We start from the raw sequence: 19,562 nt of genomic DNA, 5'->3' as shown, positions 1-19,562 counted from the left end.
ATTATGCCATAGTTCAAAAGGAGTTTTATTCTCCGCGATGGCTTTACTTGGAGAAATATTAATTAAGTGGGCTGCTGTTAATATTGCCTCTCCCCATAGCTCTTTGTATAAAACAGCACCATGAATCATGGCGCGAGCTTTTTCTAATAGAGTTCTGTTCATTCGTTCTGCTATGGGATTTTGCTGAGGCGTATACGGAACTGTCAATTCATATTGAATACCCTTTTGCACACAAAAAGCTTTGAATTCATTTGATAAGTATTCTGTCCCATTATCGCAATTCAAATTTGCGATTTGTAAACTGAAGTGTGATTCAGATTTGGCTACAAAGTCTTGAAAAACTTTGAACACTTCAGATTTAAACGCGATAAGATAAACGACCGTGTAATGTGTAAATTCGTCAATGAATGTAACAAAATAACTTTTTTCGTCGATTGTTTTTGGTTTAATTGGTCCACATACATCAGAGTGGACAGTAAACAGAGGTCTAGTTATGTGACTCCTGTCCCTTCCTTTTGAGAAAGGCAGACGCGCTTGTTTTCCGTACACACAAGCTTCACATAAATCCTGTGTAGGATTAATTCTGTCTATTAATTTCTTACCAACGATTAAATCATTCTGTTTCACTTGAACGAATTTAGAACTCTCAATATGACCCAAACGTTCATGCCACAATTTGTATGTGTTTGGTACTACGATATTATTTGCATATGTTTTATCACACATAGTTTTATCAATAGTAAATGTTACACATATTAAATTTTGTGCTGACTTACCAGTGAGTATGGTCTTACCACCTTTCGTTACTGTAACTTTGCCAGTTTCGCTAAAAATGACTCTCATTCCGGCTTCCTGGATTCGGCGAACGGAAAGTAGGTTGTTTGGGACATCGGGTACGTATAATACATTCTCCAGAACTCCGGTAACTCCTAGATTTGTCGTTATTTTAATCGAACCAATCTTCGTTGCCGTGATAACTTCTCCTTTCTTTGCAATTGACACATGAATGGGCTTCTTCAATGTTGATAAAGTCACGAAAAAATCGATTTCATTAACCAAGTGATCTGTAGCACCTGAGTCCAATATAAAATCTATTTCAGCAGAATCATTTGATCTTTTATTATTTTTTATTTGAACTCCTGTCATAAACGCGAAGCTTTCACGCTCTCCTTGCACTTGAACGGTTTGAATTGTTCGCGGCCGCTCTTCAGCCGTAGAATTCCTTTTGTAATAGTAGCAGTCTTTCTTTTCGTGGTTTCTTCTGCCACAATAATCACATTTTTTATAATAGTTTTTGTTAAATCCTTTATTTTTCAAAGAACGACGTTGATGATTATTTTCATTTCTTTTAAAACTTGTCTTAAATTTGTTATCTCTCTTTATCCTCTCATTATCCCTTTTTGTTTCTATATGCAATACTTTTGCACTTGTTTCACTTTTCTCGTTTCGTAGTTTCACTTCATAATCTAGCAATTTAATTTTCACAAATGCGAGGCTTAGATTTTCGTCTGATTGGGTTTGGATTGCGGTGACGAGTGGATCGTATGAATTTGGTAACGTTAATAACAATCTGGCTACTTTACTCATCTCGGACAGTGTTTCTCCCGCAGAGTGTAGTTCCACTATCATTTCGTCGAAAAGTATGAAATGTTTTGAAAGTGGTATATCTTCCTTAAATTTAAAACACAATAACTTCTTCTCGACAGCAAGTTGAGTTGCGAGGCTTTTTCTTTGGTATATCGCATCCAATTTGTTAATTATATCCCTAGCCGTATCTGTCTCCGTTGCGAAACATAACATTGAATCTGTTAAGTATTCAATAATTATTCCCGTAGCAATTCTCTCGCATCGCATCCAATCTTTTCCCGGGGTTTCTGGGCGATCCAAGTCCAAAACTTTCAGTGCATCCTCTTCTGCTATTAATGCCCGAATTCTGTGTTTCCAGACGCTATACTTTTCCCCATCGAAGGGGTTGATGTTTCGCTTTGTCTTCTTCGTGTCTGCACTCATTTTCACAGTATCACACGTCTCTTTCCCGTTCACTTTAAAACTTAAAATAACTTTAAAATTAGTTCAAATTAGTTTAAAGTAACTTTAAAATTACTTTAACTATGTGCCTGGGCCCATAACCTGTTGGTTTTGGGAAGCAAGGTATTTACTTATTTAGAAAGAATAAAAAAAAACAGATATGATCATGAACGATATTTGATCGATGTTTCCTCTACTAAGGCTAGGCTTTTACTGAACGACTTCGGCAGCTCGTCGATACGTTGGAGAAAAATAAAACATCTGATTGGGACACGTCGGCGGACCAAAAAGAAGCGCGGCTCTGTCTTTGATTCGATACCTAAAGACACCGCGAGATACAATGTAACGAGATACATATACAACAGTTAATGGAACCGTATTATAGATATAATTTCTGTACAAATATCTATACGCACCAAATAAACTGACTTTACAAGGCAAGTTATTAAACCAGTAAATTAAAAAAATTATGGAACTTTGCACACAAGTAGAGTAAGTTATGCCTAATACAACAATATTTTTTTCGTGCTACTTCTCACATATAGATTGTCTTTATAGCGTGGGACACCCTGCATACAAAAAAGATGCGAATGTGTAAATATTAATTGTTCACAAACTGAAAATAACTATAAATTTCTTAAGTACTGCTGTCGAAATAGACTTTTAATTTGATAATTATAATTATATACATTAAAAAAAAAATTGTATTACAAAAATCGTTAACACGTATGGAAAGAAAGTATTTCAGCATATATAGTTCAACAATTTTTTAAAGGGTGGTGGGGGAGTTTTTGTTTTTTTTTAATACATTCGAAAATGAAATACGCAAGAAAAATCGAATCTATTAATCCACTTCCCTGTTATTCTTCCTTAAACATTTCCATTTCGTTTCTCTATGCGCTTACGGGAGGGGACAGTGGGCGCTACGATGAGGACGGGTTTGTTTCAATGAGGCAAATGTGTCCGGCATTGGTTTAGGTCTACAATTTATTTAGATCAGGCCCGGGCATGTCCTCCCCGCTGTTGCTTCACGACTCTACAGGAGCTAGGGGAGTAGGGGGAGGAGTCGTCTGTGGCTCACGAGCCACAAGTTGCCCAGGACTGATTTAGATGGTATAACATGCAATATTATAAAATCAAATTTCACGTTCAATTATCCGTTTAAGCTTTTGCACAATGGAAATTTTATCATTAACATGTATTTCATCTGAAATTGTCCTTTTCCATATGTCATGATTCATAATAATGCAGTGTTACGGTGCTTCGAAAATTTTAGTCTTGTTCATCCCTACGGTAGCTGGTTCGAAACATTTTATACATTTTACTGTTTAATTTTTCGTACCCTTTATTATTCGCATCACCGTTCCGAGACTTATTTGTATTCAAGCTCCGGCTGCTGCCTCTTTTGTTGTTAGTATAAAATTGGACGCGAACCTTAGATTTGTTACATATGAATGATTTCTAACAGTATGCTGTAGCGTCGCCACTAATAAATGTTGCGCAATCACAGGTTTATACAGGTACAGAAGTTGTCGCTCTTGAAAGATCACCTGAATATATTTCATTAGTTTTCATGTTGTTAAATAATTATAAAACACATTATTACCTCGTTCTGACATTTCACAAACTATCATCTTTCACATTATGATTTATTGTTTCAATTATGGATTTGTTCAACTTCTTTTCTTGTAGCTTTTTATTTGAACAGAAAATGTGACACGTTTGATATTTATTAATACTTTGAGTTACTATGTTCTCTCCGAACTGTTCCATGAAAGCTGTGAGGAGGTACTTTCGTGTAGTTTCAACAATACTCTCTCCGCAAAAATGAAAAATTCTTCTAAAACAGTCTGTATGGTTTATGGCAGGGAGTTCTAACATGTGGCTCGCGAGCCTCTTGCGGCTCCTTCCCTGCTTTGGTACTTCTCCAGCTCTTAGACCTCATCGTTATGTAGTAGTGCGTAGAACTTTGTCCCTGTTCCCGTGCCGCCATTGCCGCTCCACTAACTCTACGACTGTACGTAGTGGGAAAAGTTTGACTAATGATGGGGATCTCGTGATTCTCGGAGGGGAACAAGTTGGAACTCCGTGGTTGGGCATCCACTGCGGTTTCTTGTGGCGCTAGTTTTTTAATTCAGGAATGCTTGCCGAAACACGCGCACCTGTTGCTATATCGGATGTGACACGGCATCCCAATGATAGTGATATACATAGATTGGTTTATACGTAACACACATGCAAATTATTTTATGTTTTACAGCAGTATACATACTTCAATTTACCCCGTAAGGGATTTTAACAGGTTAAATATCTCTGACATCATCTGATATGTCACTTAATTTGTGCCTTCCTCGTATAATATTATCGAAGCACACATAAATCGGTAATTATACAGAAAAGGGTACACCTCACCCATTTTGATAAAATTTAAATATGTTGTGAAACTCAACATTCTCAACAGCTTTTTCCTATACACGTAACCGCCGCTCAGTCATAGTTTCGGAGATATTCGCGAAAAACTGCAGCTACTACTACATTGAATTTTGCCTATACGTGCACGTCCGAGGCGTACGTATGTATTAGCATGGTGCGACCACTTACCAACTTCTTTTCCGGTATATCACGACGATCGATAAACGATCCATATACATACCGTGTGGACCTTTTACAAGGTAATTATACAGAAAAGGGTGCACCTCACCGATTTTGATAATCTTGAATTATGTTGCCGAGGTTATTATTCTGAACAATCTTTTTCTATATATGTTGCCGCCGCTCGGCTTTGTTTCTGAGATATTCTCAAAAAACTGTTGCTGCTACTAGAATGGATTCTGCACACATTTCCGCGTAATAGAAGACATGATTAACATATATAAGTTACCTTATTAACACTATGCCGTCCGTACGTCTAATTTAGATTTTTTCGTGTCGCGCCGGTGGGACTGAATTACATTTCGCAATGGCACCGAAGTGGAGCCACCGGACGTCATAGTGTTAATAACGAATACGCAGGATCACATACAAGATCTCAAGGAGAAGGTATAATGAAAGTTGATTGGGATTAGGTCGGCGAGGGGGTGGGGAGGGCCGGCCGTCAGGCCTACCCGACTTCGCTGACAGTGTTTCACATTTCACATGGATTTTTGTACATAAAAATACTTTAGGCACTTTTCTCGTCCACATCGACTGCTGAAGTTGGTTAGACCTGGATTAGGTTAGATAATATGTTAGATAATATTGTAGGAATAAAGCCGGCTAGCTTGGAACACAGGTGTTTATTGGCAAGAGACAATGTAGATTACAACCCGACGACACTGATTATCACTTATTCTCTTTCGCATGCGACTCTCGTACGCCAACTACGCCTAGGCAATCACGACTGCGACTATAATTGTAATTCTTTCCGACTCGACTACGACTATTTCGGCAAATTCGACTATGCGACTCTCTCTCTTTCTCGATCTCTATCGCTACTCTACGCGCTCGTCTTCTTTGTCTTCGCATTGGGCAACGGCCGCTTCTTAGGCGTGATTCGTCCTAGCGTTTTTCGAGCGATCGGTAAAACATCGCACTTCTTGCGCTGTTTTGTCGCTCGCTCAGGTGGCTCGCGTCGCGAAGGTGACATGCGGGGCAACGCCCGCTACATCTAAACATTCGGCGGCTCTCGCGTCCCCGTCGCTCGCCCTTCATCCGTCCACGCACACTCACACCCATCCATCCATCCATCTCACAATATAGAAAACAACAACACCTATGAAATTTTACAATATGTTATTATTTACTAATTGGATACATTTCGGTCATAATATCAAAAAACTCAGTTATGCGGCTGTCATAATCAAAATGCCGACGAAATAAAAATTCGGCTATATAGCGGTATATGTATTCAGCATAATGCTGCTTTCAAGTTTCAAAACGTGGGATATTAACTCTAGTTTTCTGCTACGCACGTTCTATGTTTTGCGTGTGTTCTCAACTGTCCGGATTAACGATATTCATCTTATGATTGACAACTAGGTGCCTGTATCCTTCGTCACTCAAACAATTGTATGATTTCCAGCAATCCGACATTATGGTAGTACCCGGTTTACATGTATACACGCACAAAATTTCATCAAAGTGAATGTAACGAATTTATCAACCTATAATTTATTACTGTTAAAATCTTGTCTTCATTATACGACTGCTATAAATTGACGTTATTCGTCTAATGTGAGCATTCAATGTATAATTTTGAACAGACATCATAACTTTTATAAGATGGGCTTTAAAAGTTATGGTAGAAAAGTTAGTGTCTTTGTTTACAATAGTTCGCTTACGAATAGCCTATTACGAATAGAAAGGTTCTTTTTGATTGCCGGTAACCGTTATTGATGACTGGAATTTTATTTTGGCTTCGAATAACCATTATTGACGACAGTTTAATTTTGGTTACCAATAACAAGTGTTAGGTAAAATTTTATTCGGATAACAGATAACGAAAAATTCATTCGAATAAGGATTTCTTCAGATAAAAATTTATTAAGTATTTATTCAATTAATTCATAACATTCAATTTATATCCTTTTTTCTCGTCGAGAGTTTGTAACTATGTAACTGATGAGTAAATAATTCGTATACTTACTATTTTGCTGATGATGTGTTTACATATGTCATGTTGTATTATTACATGAATTGACTGAATATACGTATATGTACGTGGTGTATTTACACAATCGATCGATTCATGTTTTGATACAGAAGAACAAAGTGAACTAGTCATAAATACGATGTCACCATTATAATACATGCGTAGTAAGAATTGGACTTATCATGAGCATAATTGACTAAATGTATCCTCATAAAAACACTTAGAAAATTTAAGTAAACTCAAAAGTATCTAATAAACAATTGAATGGGTTTCTGGGTGCCTATGTCAGGTTTTTTTAACACTAAACCTACCGACACTTCTTGTATATCTATGTATTCCTACCGTGCGCACAAAATCCAAATAAATTCAATCTCGTCATTCTTATAAGACAACATGTATTAGTTGTTTTTAAGACTCGGTAGGTTTAGTGTTAAAATAGAAGAGCGATTTAAATACTATATTATCTTGTGCTATCAAATTGACCGGCCGCGGTAGGTAGGACAGGCTACATATATTTCTTGGAAAAAAAAAATGAAACGAGAAATAAATACTGAAAAATGCATTGTATACATACTTTAAGAAAAGTCGTAAAGATAAATAGCGATCTTGTATGTTGACATAGTTGCCCATATTCGATGTCACTGTCCAACATCAAAATTGTTTTGCAATACCTATTGGGTGATTCTTGTACACTTTGTCATTCTAAAACCAAATGCGAAAGCAGAATTGCTCTATCACGTAACGTTTTCGAAAAATATTGGTTTTTGTAAAAATGCACGATTTTGATAAAAAATGACGTGTTACGCAAAAGCTAAACACGCGAGGAAATTCAAGTTTGAGTCAAAAAATAGAGGGGACTCTCCTCTACATATCCATATAGCCAATTATATTATAATTAATACAAAAATAAGGATTGATCCTATATGTTCCCACTAGGCGGGAAAGGTACTACGAACTCCATACGAGCTCTAAATCTCTCGATATTTACGAAAATGTCACTCGACAACACACGAAATCAGCATGCTGCTGAATATTGCAAATTACGGCTAAAAAACGCAAAAGTAGGACTTCTGAGGACCTTTGCCGCCTAGATTGAACTTTTATCTAACGCTTTTGACTACAAAACAGTACTATCTTTGCATTATTAAGAAATGAGAGCGGGAATCCCGTACCCTTGCAAATCTCGTGTACGGTGTGCGGAACTAGGGAGGGGATGCACGCTGCGGCCACCGCCTTAAGTAAATAAAATTAATAAATGTTACTTGTGATTTTCGAATAGTAAATTATACCAGTAGGTTGTAACTTATGGAAGGTCCGATTTTATAATGTCAATGTTATGAAGCTTTTTAACTAACAATAAGAGAAACTATTATAATCTACAGATTCATTATATGTACAGTGGCTCACGAAAGTATTCGAACGCTTACGTTTACAAATTTTAATGAATAAAATAGGATGTACTAAACCAGTCTGTATAGAACAATTTGGTATCTGTAGTAAGGGGGAAGTCTCAAGATCATGTCAGTAAAATTTGGAAAGGATTCAACAGCGTAGGCAGAAGTTATGATATATTTATTACAAACACGCGTAATAAGTGACTCACAAAAGTATTCGAACGCTGTAACGCTGTGGATATGTTTTCATCTTTCTTAGAAAGAAATGTACACATTACTAACAAATGAAAACATTGGTACGTTCAGTTGATGTTAAGGCATCGTTTCCGTAACAGCAACGTAGAACTGTACACAGTAGTAGTTAAAATGAAGACTAAAAAGTCAGAAACACAAAAGTGTGAAAGAGAAATGATACTTCGATTGCATAAGGATGGAAAATCATATAACGAGATTGCAGAAATTATAAACAGAAGTAAGTCTACAATACATTATATTATTAAAAAATCAAAAAATGAAGGAACAATTGCGAACAACGCTCGATCAGGTCGACCAAAGAAATTAACTGAAAGAGAACAGAAAATTATCATTCGTGAAATAAAAAAAGATCCTACTATATCCGCTCCTAAACTCACAAATATGGTAGCTGATATGTTTCATAAAGAAGTTCATCCCGAATTATGTCGACGTATTTTACGAAATAATGATTTTCATGGCAGTGTACCACGAAAGAAGCCATATATTAATGCGGTAAATCGCGAAAAAGACTGGCTTTTGCAAAAGCATATCTCAATAAAAATCTTTTTTTCTGAGATAAAGTCATCTTTTCGGATGAGTCTAAATTTAACATCTTTGCCTCAGATAGTCAAAATTATGTTTGGAGAAAACCAAATACGGAATTGGAAATTAAAAATTTACACCAAACAGTGAAACACGGAGGTGGATCGGTTATGGTGTGGGGGTGCATGGCAGTAAGTGGCACCGGAAATTTGGTATTCATTGATGGAATACTCGATAAATATAAGTATTTAAATATTTTAAGGAACAACTTTACAGAAAGTGCCCGTAAATTAGGATTATTGGAAGACTTCCACTTCCAACAAGATCCCAAGCATGCTGTAGGAATTGTGAAAGAATGGATCGTATATAACACACCACATATGTTAACTACTTCACCGCAAAGTCCAGACATAAATCCAATTGAAAATTGATGGGCTCAAATCGGAAAAAGATTAAATAAACATCAAATAACTTCAAAGGAGGTATTGAAACAAAAAATCATAGAAGTATGGAATTCCATTGAGTGTACTTTTACAAAATCATTGGTTTATGGTATGGAACGTCGATTGAGACACATTGTTACTGCTAAAGGTGGTCCAACAAAATATTAACATTAAATAATGTAATAATATATGTAGCGTTCTAATACTTTTGTGAGTCACTTATTACGCGTGTTTGTAATAAATATATCATAACTTCTGCCTACGTTGTTGAATCCTTTTCAAATTTTACTGACATAATCTTGGGACTTCCCCCTTACTATAGATACCAAATTGTTCTATACAGATTAGTTTAGTACGTCTTATTTTATTCATTAAAATTTGTAAACGTAAGCGTTCGAATACTTTCGTGAGCCACTGTATTTAATTTCAAGGTGCTTTTAATATGTAGTGTAATGTTAGTATCTGGACGCGCACTATTTATTGATGATAAAAAGAACTGAAAAATAGAAATGAAAAAGTTGTAACCTTAGAATGTGAACAACCAAAAAATTCAATTTTTCCCGTAATATAATACTACTAGAGAAACTTATAATTCGATGACAGAATATGTTAATTATAATGGTGCTTACTTTGATCAATAAGTCTTATTTCGAAAAAAGTTGATTATTTAACATTACCGTTAATAGTCGAACAACTTATATTACGGGTCCTCCGACGTCCCTGAACGATCGATTATTATCTCGAAAACAATGCATTTCGAAATAAAATGTTTTAGACAAAAGTTTTGAGGTATTATAAATTCTATTGAACGATTATAACCGTTTGACCTTAAGTGAACGGATTTTGGACGAAACGTTGTTTGAATATGAAATGAAGTCCACTTAATGTGAACAACGACAGTTTATTAAAACAAAACAAAAACACAACAACGTAACAAAAACAACAGAACGAAATAACGATACGAACGGTGCTACTCTGCGGATAGACGACAACAACTCTCTCCCATCCGTCAAAATTCGCGCTTATATCTATCCCCGTGTACCCCAGAAATTTCCTTCAAACAAGGAAACTTCTGGAATGGGGATGTCGCTTTCCTGGACGTGCCCCTTGGAGAAAGTTCATGTCCTTGGACCGACCACCCGTGTCCTGGCGAAAATCTAGGGTTGGCGGCCAAATGTGCGCGCCACGGAAAAACCCGTGACCGAACCCTGGTCGTCAAATGTGCACACCAGGTAGGAATCGACATCCGGCGATCAAATGTGCGCTCGGGAAGAGCTTGGGCTTGACGACCAAATGTGTCTAACGACCCAGCTCGCAGGTAATACTCCTACCTGGGTCCAATTAACTTTTCTCCAAGGGGTCCGCTACACGGATCAAAGTTATGTCAAGGTTAGCATGATTTTTCAAAGTTCATAACTCAGATAATTTTTGGTAAATATTACGTATAGCGGACACAACTCTTATGACCTTGACATATGTTATCAAGGTCACCCACCTGAGTAACCTTCAAAAGGTTTTGGTAAATATTACATTTAGAGGAGGCAGCTTGGATGACCTTGACCTTGACCTTGACATATGTTGTCAAGGTCACCTTTATAAATTACCCCCAATAAATTTTAACTGTCGCTTGTTTTTTATTGAAATGTTATTAGCAGAAGAAGTTTTGCCGAAAGTAAAACTTCCGTTTAGGGTAAGATGCTTCATTGGCCTTGATATTGGCATATGTTATCAAGGACACTGTCTTGGGTAACTAACAAAAAGTTTTAGACGCCGCTCGTTTTTTATTCAAAAGTTATTAACAAAAGAAATGTATTACCCAAAGTCGAGTCCCCTTTGCTGTTAATCTATTTCATATTCCGGTCTTTTAGCTGAAGTATATCTCCGAGTTCTTATTTAGTGTGAGATTCGAATTTAAAGTTGTAAGAAGTGTCTATCAGTTTAAACGAGATTATTCTGTAATTAAAAGAGTACAACTGTCCCGTGGACAACTGCATATGCGCGATTTGTAGAATTGTCTGTTACAACTTATAGCAGTTATAACTCAATTAGAAATATGTAAGCATGTTGGTCTTGGTTAGGTTTGATCACTCAAGAAGATCATACATACAAAAATCCATGCAAAACGTGAACATTGTGGCCTAATAGCCGGCCCTTTATTCTCCCCTGTTTCCTACCGCTACGCAATTCCAAATTGGTTGAGTGTCCTCAATTACATGTGTCAAAACCAAGATCACATTCAGGTAGATACCGGAAAATTGCGTAAATTTTTATGCTTGTGACATGTTTGCCAAAGATAATATATATCATATATGTAAAGGGTGTAGAACAATTAATTTACTCTAATGTGTGTCACAGTGTTACATTTTCGTATGTTCCGTACTAGAACTGATGTGCCATAGCTGTGGAGTCATTCTATGCGAAATCAGACACTTTTCTTATAAACCTAACTATGTACATGCCCATACAGCCACATCGTAACTATGTATACGTTGTAATCTTTAGTGATATACATAAGAATATATGAACGTATTTCAAACTATGTTTGGAAATTATAGAAACTGTTGGTTCACAGATGTTTAAAATAAAGTGTCAACCTTTTTTTCATTGAATTATAATAGTTGAACTAAATAACCAACGGAAATGAGTTTTTGGGACTTATAGTGGAAGCATTATAGAGGAAACATTTATTTTTAAACCTTGGACTCTAGGCTTGTATTGGAGTCATTTCTTACCAACACCGATATGTCACTAATATATTCACGGTCGCTCGAGCTTATCCCTACCGCTATCGCGACGGGTCAGTATGACTTTGACATACATAGTACATATACGAAAAGTTAATTAAAGTAATCTTTATTATTAGGTAATTATTAGATATTTTTTTTATTATTAGATTTCGAAAAATCCTTTGAGATATATACGTTCATACATATGGCGGGCTGAGAATCGTAGTGGTATAAGTTTGAATTCTAAAGTTTTGAGTTAATATTGTTTTTCGAATTTTAAAGGCATCGTTTATTTACAGACAGCGTGAATTATCGTAGAACTTCAATCTTTACTGAAAGATGGCAACATATTCTTTTTTCACTAAACTAATAGTATCGTTGCACGCCGAGGGTTAGGCAAGTTATTCGTGACCGAAGTTTGTTTGTGTATACGAGATTTGTTGTGAACTAGCCTATGTCTCTTTCATCACCGCGTGTCATAGGATAGGTAAAAAGGGGAGGGGCTCGGGAACGACCCTCGTAACCTTTGAGAAATGTTAATACACGTCGAGCGGTAAAGGTATATCGTTATTTTGTATGTATCGCGATCAAGTATCGCGATGAAGCCCGCCAACTTAATTTCAGACAATTGGATCGGTGGTAGAGCTGAGTGGTGTGCGAGTTTAACTTATTCTTACGTGACGTGATCGTTATTTGGAAAAACTTGTTCGAAGAAAACGGTTAGCTAATTGATCTGTTTGTTCTAGAGGAAAAGCGATTACTGCTGGTTGTATTGAAAATTTAAAAAATGTGTTTGATTCACTCGAATAAATTTTTTACGAGTTATAAACGATTAAAAGTGGGAAAATTGCTACATTCCCGATTTTTGGCTTAAAATCGTACTTTTAATCGTATATAACTCGTAAACGAATTAACCAATATCTGTGAAATTTTCAGCATCGATATCATTTATTCGAATAAATCAAACACAGTTTTTAAATTTTAAATATAAGCTCAGATAATAAAGCTGAAAAAACCAACTTTTACTATTTCTTTCGCGGTTCCGACCAATTCAAATTTTTTCAAAAATTTTTGACACCTCGTCTAATAAACTAATTCTTCTAACTTCTCAAAAACACTCAAGCCTTACTGTAGGTCCGCTATAGAAACAAATGCCATACGTTCCTGGCGATACGACCGTGTCAAATGGGGGGGGGGGCGTCACTTCCTACCTCAGCGGAATGACGAAGTGGGAGAACGGGCTGATACAGTGAAATATCGTTGTATGTCAGTGCCAACCTTACGTTTGCAAGTCAGTAGAAAAACTCACACCACCGGGGTGAGTGGACGAAGCTCGAGAGCCGTCGCCGCCACAACATTGTCGGCTATATCGGTGTGAGACCAGAAAACCACTAGTAATCCAATCACAAAACTTCTTTAGTTTTCGTTATTTTTTTATGAAACTTTTACCAACATATTCCTGGCATTTTTCTGATTAAAATGAAACCAAATATGATATAATTCCGATGATATTTACGTGTGTAATGAACGATGGAAGTTTTCCCATAACAATTACATTAACGGAAAATTAGTGTAAATGTGATCCGAATTATATTGCGTTTGATTTTAATCAGAATAATGCCACAAATATATTGGTGAAAGTTTCATAAAAAAATAATCGATAATAAAGATGTTAAATTTTTTATTTAAAGGCCTGCGCTCATGCAGGCTTTGATCTGTGCCGACGGCCGCGACTCTCTGCGGCTCTTTCTTTCCCATCGCTGTCCTTCTCTGTGTTCGAAACTTCAATCGTTCATTACACAAGTAATTATCATCGGAATTATATCATATTTGGTTTCATTTTAATCAGAAAAATGTCACGAATATGTTGGTAAAAGATAAAAAAAAATAACAAAAAATAAAGAAGTTTTATAATTGGATTAGTAGTGGTCTTCTGGTCTCACACAGATATAGCTGACAATGTGTAGCACACTCCTCGACGACGACGGCTCTCGAGCTTCGCTGTCCGCTTCTCCGTGCAACATTGTATCGGAGACGGATATTTTCGCCGTTTTCACGTCGGTAGCGTTTTCAAGTCATAGGTTTCTTATGACTTGAAAACGGTATAACTCTTAGGTTTCCAGCGTGCCTTGTGTATTTCAAATGGGACGCTCGGCGAGAACCTCCGATTTCGTATTCGTCTCACAAGGAGAGGCCACGTCCTTCGGGTCACCGATTCGGTTGAAACTTTGCACACTTATAGATCTCGTTCTCCTCTTTACGAATATATACCATTATAAAGGCAGATACCCAATACTTTTCGAGATATTGATGATTGAAGTTTCATTATTTTCCATGTAATGCCGCATTTTTTCTAGCCTACAACAAGAGTCGATGTGGCGCAACAGTAGCGAGCCATGTTTTCAGCCGGACGACCAGGGTTCAAATCCTGCCGACTAACGCATTTTTTTTTTAATTTCATTATGTTTTATCATTGCATATTTATATTATTAATTTCAAACGATTAAATTTCACGCATAAAATTGCATTTTGAATTACAAATAACATGTATTTCGTATTTCGCAATTCCATTTAAATTATATAATCAACACGGATCAGACAGGATGTCAGTATCAATCAACGTTCGAAAGGACAATAACATATAAGGGAGTAAAGACCGCACTTGTTTAAAAAAAGGTAGATGAACTTATGTCACATCACACAAACGTAATAGTAACTTGTTCGAAATCCGGAAAGTTAACACAAGATATTTATAAAGAGTTCTTAAAATTTAATATATATATATTTAATATATAAATTACTATTACTATTTAATTACTATTAATTATTATTTAATATATAACAATAGTAAATAATCCTGTTGTTAGTAAATAAATACATGTTATTTGTAATTCAAAATGCAATTTTATGCGTGAAATTTAATCGTTTGAAATTAATAATATAAATATGCAATGATAAAACATAATGAAATTTAAAAAAAAATGCGTTAGTCGGCAGGATTTGAACCCCCGGTCGTCCGGCTGAAAACTTGGCACGCTACCGTTGCGCCACACTGACTCTTGTTGTAGGCTAGAAAAAATACGGCATTACATGGGAAATAATGAAACTTCAATCATCAATATCTCGAAAAGTATTGGGTATCTGCCCCTATAATGGTATATATTCGTAAAGAGGAGAACGAGATCTATAAGTGTGCAAAGTTTCAACCGAATCGGTGACCCGAAGGACGTGGCCTCTCCTTGTCAGTAAAAAGAACGGCGGTACTGACATACAACGATATTTCACTGTACTGTGGCCCGCGGGCCGCGGGTTGGACAGACCTGCTATAGATATATCACTGTTTAATTACTTACTATAGGAACAATTGAGATTTCTTTAACGAAAGCACTTTGGAGCATAGGTATACTTTAATCGGAACCTTTATGTTGTTACGAGCCAGGGCTGCGAGCAACGCGAGAGGCCGGCGAAGGGGTTATTACTCCTTGAATATGGTTTCTATTTGTTAGTTAATGTTGAAATCTTTGTTGATTTGAATTTAAGATTAGTAAGCCTCGTAACTTATATATAATTCAATTGATACAATCCGAGCGGTAAGATTGTATCATGTGGGAACGTTCAATTATCAGATTAGGATATTAAGCAATAATTAAGGGTTGTAGATTACGCGAGTTAACAAACAAGACAAATGTATTCTGAATTGAAAATAATTACATGTGCAGTTGTCTGTGTCGCGAATGAATGTGATAAGTGTACAATTAGAGAAATTGTTACCTAGTGATGCACGGTGTTGACGCACTGGCAATGCGGGGTCGGAGAGCGATTGTTGAAAGCCAAATAGAATATACACGAACTAACGGATTCTATAAGGTGACGTTTGATTCGAAAGGGACTTTTACCCGATCTCACTAGAACTGACTCTTACGCGTGTAACGCGACGTGACTGCACGATTACTATACCGCGACCGAATCACTTCTGAATCTCTACTGAACCGCTTCTCGACTGAACCTCTACTCGACTGACCGAAGAGGATGAAAATGAATGGGTTTATATACCCTAAAAATGAGAGGGAAATGTGTCTGTTTTATTCTACGGTCGCATACTCGTATTTGTCGTTTCTAGTGAGTTTAAGGTTTGCAGCTGGATCTTTTGTTTAAAGGGGTAAAACGAAGGGTTAGCCAGGATGTTTCCTATCAAAGACTATCTTGACAAAACGTTCCAGAAGGGAATGTTTTGAAGATTTCCATATTAAGAAATCGTACGGTGCTGTTACTGAATCATGCTTCGTGCCAGCTGCGTCCAGCCGGAGTACAATCATTAAACAATCTAATCGAAATGAACGTGGAGAAACGTCTCCATACGTAACAATGTTCAAATAAATATCTATTATTTGTATAAGTACCGAAACAAATGAATAATAATTAATTGCACATTATTTTTAGTAAAAATTTCTTTTATTGAATTTTATGACAAAAAGATTTAGTTAGAATCTGTAAATTGCTAGTATAGTATTTTGTTAAGTTAATAATTTATTTAACTGAAGAACGAAATAAATAAGTTGTGGATTGCCTCCTGTTAAGAGATGTCGATTGACATGTATGTAGCTGACCATCGATATCCTCAATTAACATCAAGGAAGAAAAATTAGCTGTTTGAATTCGTCCTATCAGAAATGCGCGTGCCTTGTCGTGTCTCGAAAGAAGATGATCGGTCTTAAAAATATGGTGCGGGACAGTACGTTGGCTCTGTTTGTGCTTGTTAATCAGTTCACTTGAATAACGTATTAATACGTTGGGGTCATCGCGAGGGGTTAATCGCAATGTCCACGCCGGACATGATGGACACCATTGATGAAGCGGAGCAGGCGTGGCGTGAGTACTCTTACAATCTTCTTATTGTTAGCTTTATTTATTTCCTCAACTGTTTTTGATAAATTCTTTTCAATGTCCATATTGTAGAAACAAATAATGTAGGTATACTATGCGTATGCGCATATAAGACAAAAACATTATGTAAAAGCGTTAACTGCTACAAATAACAGCACACTGCTACTGCTGCTTAACCACTTCTTTCTCACGGACGTGTTATCACGCGACGTCGATACCGCTCGTATAAGGTCACAGACGTGTTATGACGCGCCGCCGATACTGTTCGTACAGATCACAGACGCGTTATCACGCGACGCAATGCCGTTCGTACGATGCTACACACGACATATCTCGCGTGTTTCTTTATTAGATTAAGTGCTTTAATTAGAAAAATTATTAATTCTGGGAACGGTATAGTTAAATAAAAACATTGATTTCAGGATATTTAAAATTTATTGTTTCTGTGTGTGATATAATTCAAAACATGGAACTACACATAACGCAACATCACAATTTTCATAATAGTATCTTGTTTCTTTGCGGATACATTTTATTTTGCACCATACACAACGCACACTTAAACGCACACTTAAACGAGAACTAACTGAAACGACATAAAAATAAGCGGTGTCCTCAGACTGAGTAAAGACAAGCCCGCGTGTTTACACGTCCGTGGCACCGCTGAAGCGAAATTGAGTCGCGTGATAACGCGTCTGTGATCTGTACGAACAGTATCGGCGGCGCGTCATAACACGTCTTTGACCTTATACGAACGGTATTGTTACGGTGAAATGGCTGGTTTCGCGAAGGAACGCCGTATTTCACTTTCGCGATTGAATACTCGAAGATTTCGGGAATTTGAACTTGCTTTTTATTTTGAAAGTTGGATCGGCGAGACGTGCCGTAGCAGAGGTGATCGTCGACTGCTGGCTACACGGGTTTGGGGTCTTATATATTAATGGGTAATCTTATTTGGGGTACAAAGGTTTGGGACTGTTTAATGGTTCAAAGTTGTCGGGTGCTGAATCAGTCGTGAACTTGGGCCTGGTGACGTGTTGCGAGGGTTGTTGTCTTGGTCTTATCGGGCCGTGACATTCCCCCCTCATTAGACTTTCGTTGCTCCGAAACGAACTCGTTTTCTCCTGACAGGTGCGATGTTGAATTCGGTGTCGTTCAGGTCGTAACTCGATGGAGGGCTGCTGTTGTTATGGTACAGGTGCGGTGGCTTCTATGATTCTGTAGTATCATCTAGTTTTACGTATGGTTTTTTTTTTTTTTCATTCCTGCAATTATTCTTACTACGTTATGGTATAAATACGTTTCTTGTATATCTTCTATGAATACGCTACTATCATTTAGAGGTGTTAGTGTAAAACTACTTGCTAAGGTTATGCTTAAGCCTAGTATTATTCCTGTGGGCGACATCTGAAATTTTAAGATTTATACAACTTTAGTCTATTTCCGTGAATTTTTATCACGCTATCATTCGTTAATTTCTTACATATATAGTACGGCGTTTTAACTTCTAATATGATCGCTGGTCCTAACCATTCCGAGTCTAACTTGTTACTCTTATGGTCATTGTGAATCCATACCTTATCATTTACATTAAATAAGCTCTGCAACCTTATTTTCCTATCTTGATTTCTTTTATTTCTAGCTTTATTTTTTTTCTATCGTTTTCTTTGCGGATTCTAGATACTCTGCATGTTTCTTGCTCCATAATTTAAAGAGTTCATTCTGCGTGAGCGTACTCGTAGCAGATATCGCGCTTGGCAAATTCGCTTTTCTACCAAAAGTTAATTCAAAGGGTGTATGACCTGTTCCTTCATGGACTGCCGTATTGTAACCGAAACATATAAGTTTTAATACTTCGTCCCATTCTTTCTGTCTCTCTTTAATACAAGTTCTAATAAGATCTTTAACCGTAGCGTGAGTTCTTTCAAGGGATCCATTGCTCTGAGGATGAAAGCTAGTTGTTTTGATATGTTTAATTTGGAATGCTTCTTCAAATCCCTGCATCAGGTTTGAGATAAAATTTGAACCTTGGTCTGTCAATATTTGCTTGGGTGCCGAAAAGGTGTAAATAAAATGTTCGATTAATTTGTCGATAATGGATTCTGCACGTTGATCTTTCATCGGAATAAGGATCAGGTATTTGGTCAGTTGATCTTGGATGGACAAAACGAATTGGTTACCCTTAGAGGTTATCGGTAGTGGTCCAAAGATATCCATTGCAATTTTGTCGTTCGGGGATTCAGGAGTGTTCGGGATACATGCCTCTTCTCGGTGCCTAATTCGATTGAGTTTTTCTTTTTGACAATAAACGCATTTACTTATAAATTCTTTCACGTCCTTCTCCAAGTTTTCCCAAAAATACTTTGATTTAATTCTAGCTATCGTCTTATTTTCTCCAAAGTGTTGAGCGGAATTACCGTTATGATTTTCTTTTAATATTTCTAATTTTCTCTCTGGCGTGATCTCTATTACTGGTTCTGTGGCTAAGACATAAAGTTTTCTCGGGTCTCGTGATGCTATGAATCTAATTATTTTCCTGATCATTTCAATTTGTCTAATATTAAAGTGTTGTCGGGTGGCTCCTATCTTTTGGTGTTTTCCTAATATTATTTTTAAAGCTTGAAGAGCTTCTCTGTCTCTGTCGGGTACCGTATTTAGTTGAAAGTATTGTCTTCGGTTA

At 36.8% G+C, this 19,562-nt stretch overlaps 1 protein-coding gene across 11 annotated transcripts in view; it reads left to right on the top strand.

The window, feature by feature from the left end:
* Positions 1-19,562, top strand: part of LOC143364149 (echinoderm microtubule-associated protein-like 2) — a 497,449-nt gene that overhangs the window by 80,833 nt on the left and 397,054 nt on the right. For 8 of the 11 annotated variants that reach the window (XM_076804912.1, XM_076804819.1, XM_076804883.1 and 5 more), the window contains exon 2: positions 16,540-16,867. The exons of 2 other annotated variants lie outside the window; for them this stretch is intronic. In XM_076804912.1, coding sequence (XP_076661027.1) covers positions 16,816-16,867 — 52 coding nt within the window. In that variant the 5' untranslated portion in view covers positions 16,540-16,815. The remainder of the gene's footprint in view (positions 1-16,539; positions 16,868-19,562) is intronic. One more of the 11 variants, XM_076804680.1, reaches the window with a different exon arrangement.

The sequence above is a fragment of the Halictus rubicundus genome, chromosome 1 (genome assembly GCF_050948215.1).
Source record: "Halictus rubicundus isolate RS-2024b chromosome 1, iyHalRubi1_principal, whole genome shotgun sequence".
Taxonomy (NCBI): Eukaryota; Metazoa; Arthropoda; class Insecta; order Hymenoptera; family Halictidae; genus Halictus; species Halictus rubicundus.
Note: the sequence above shows the minus strand (reverse complement) of the source record. Positions and strands in the feature narration are given on the sequence as shown.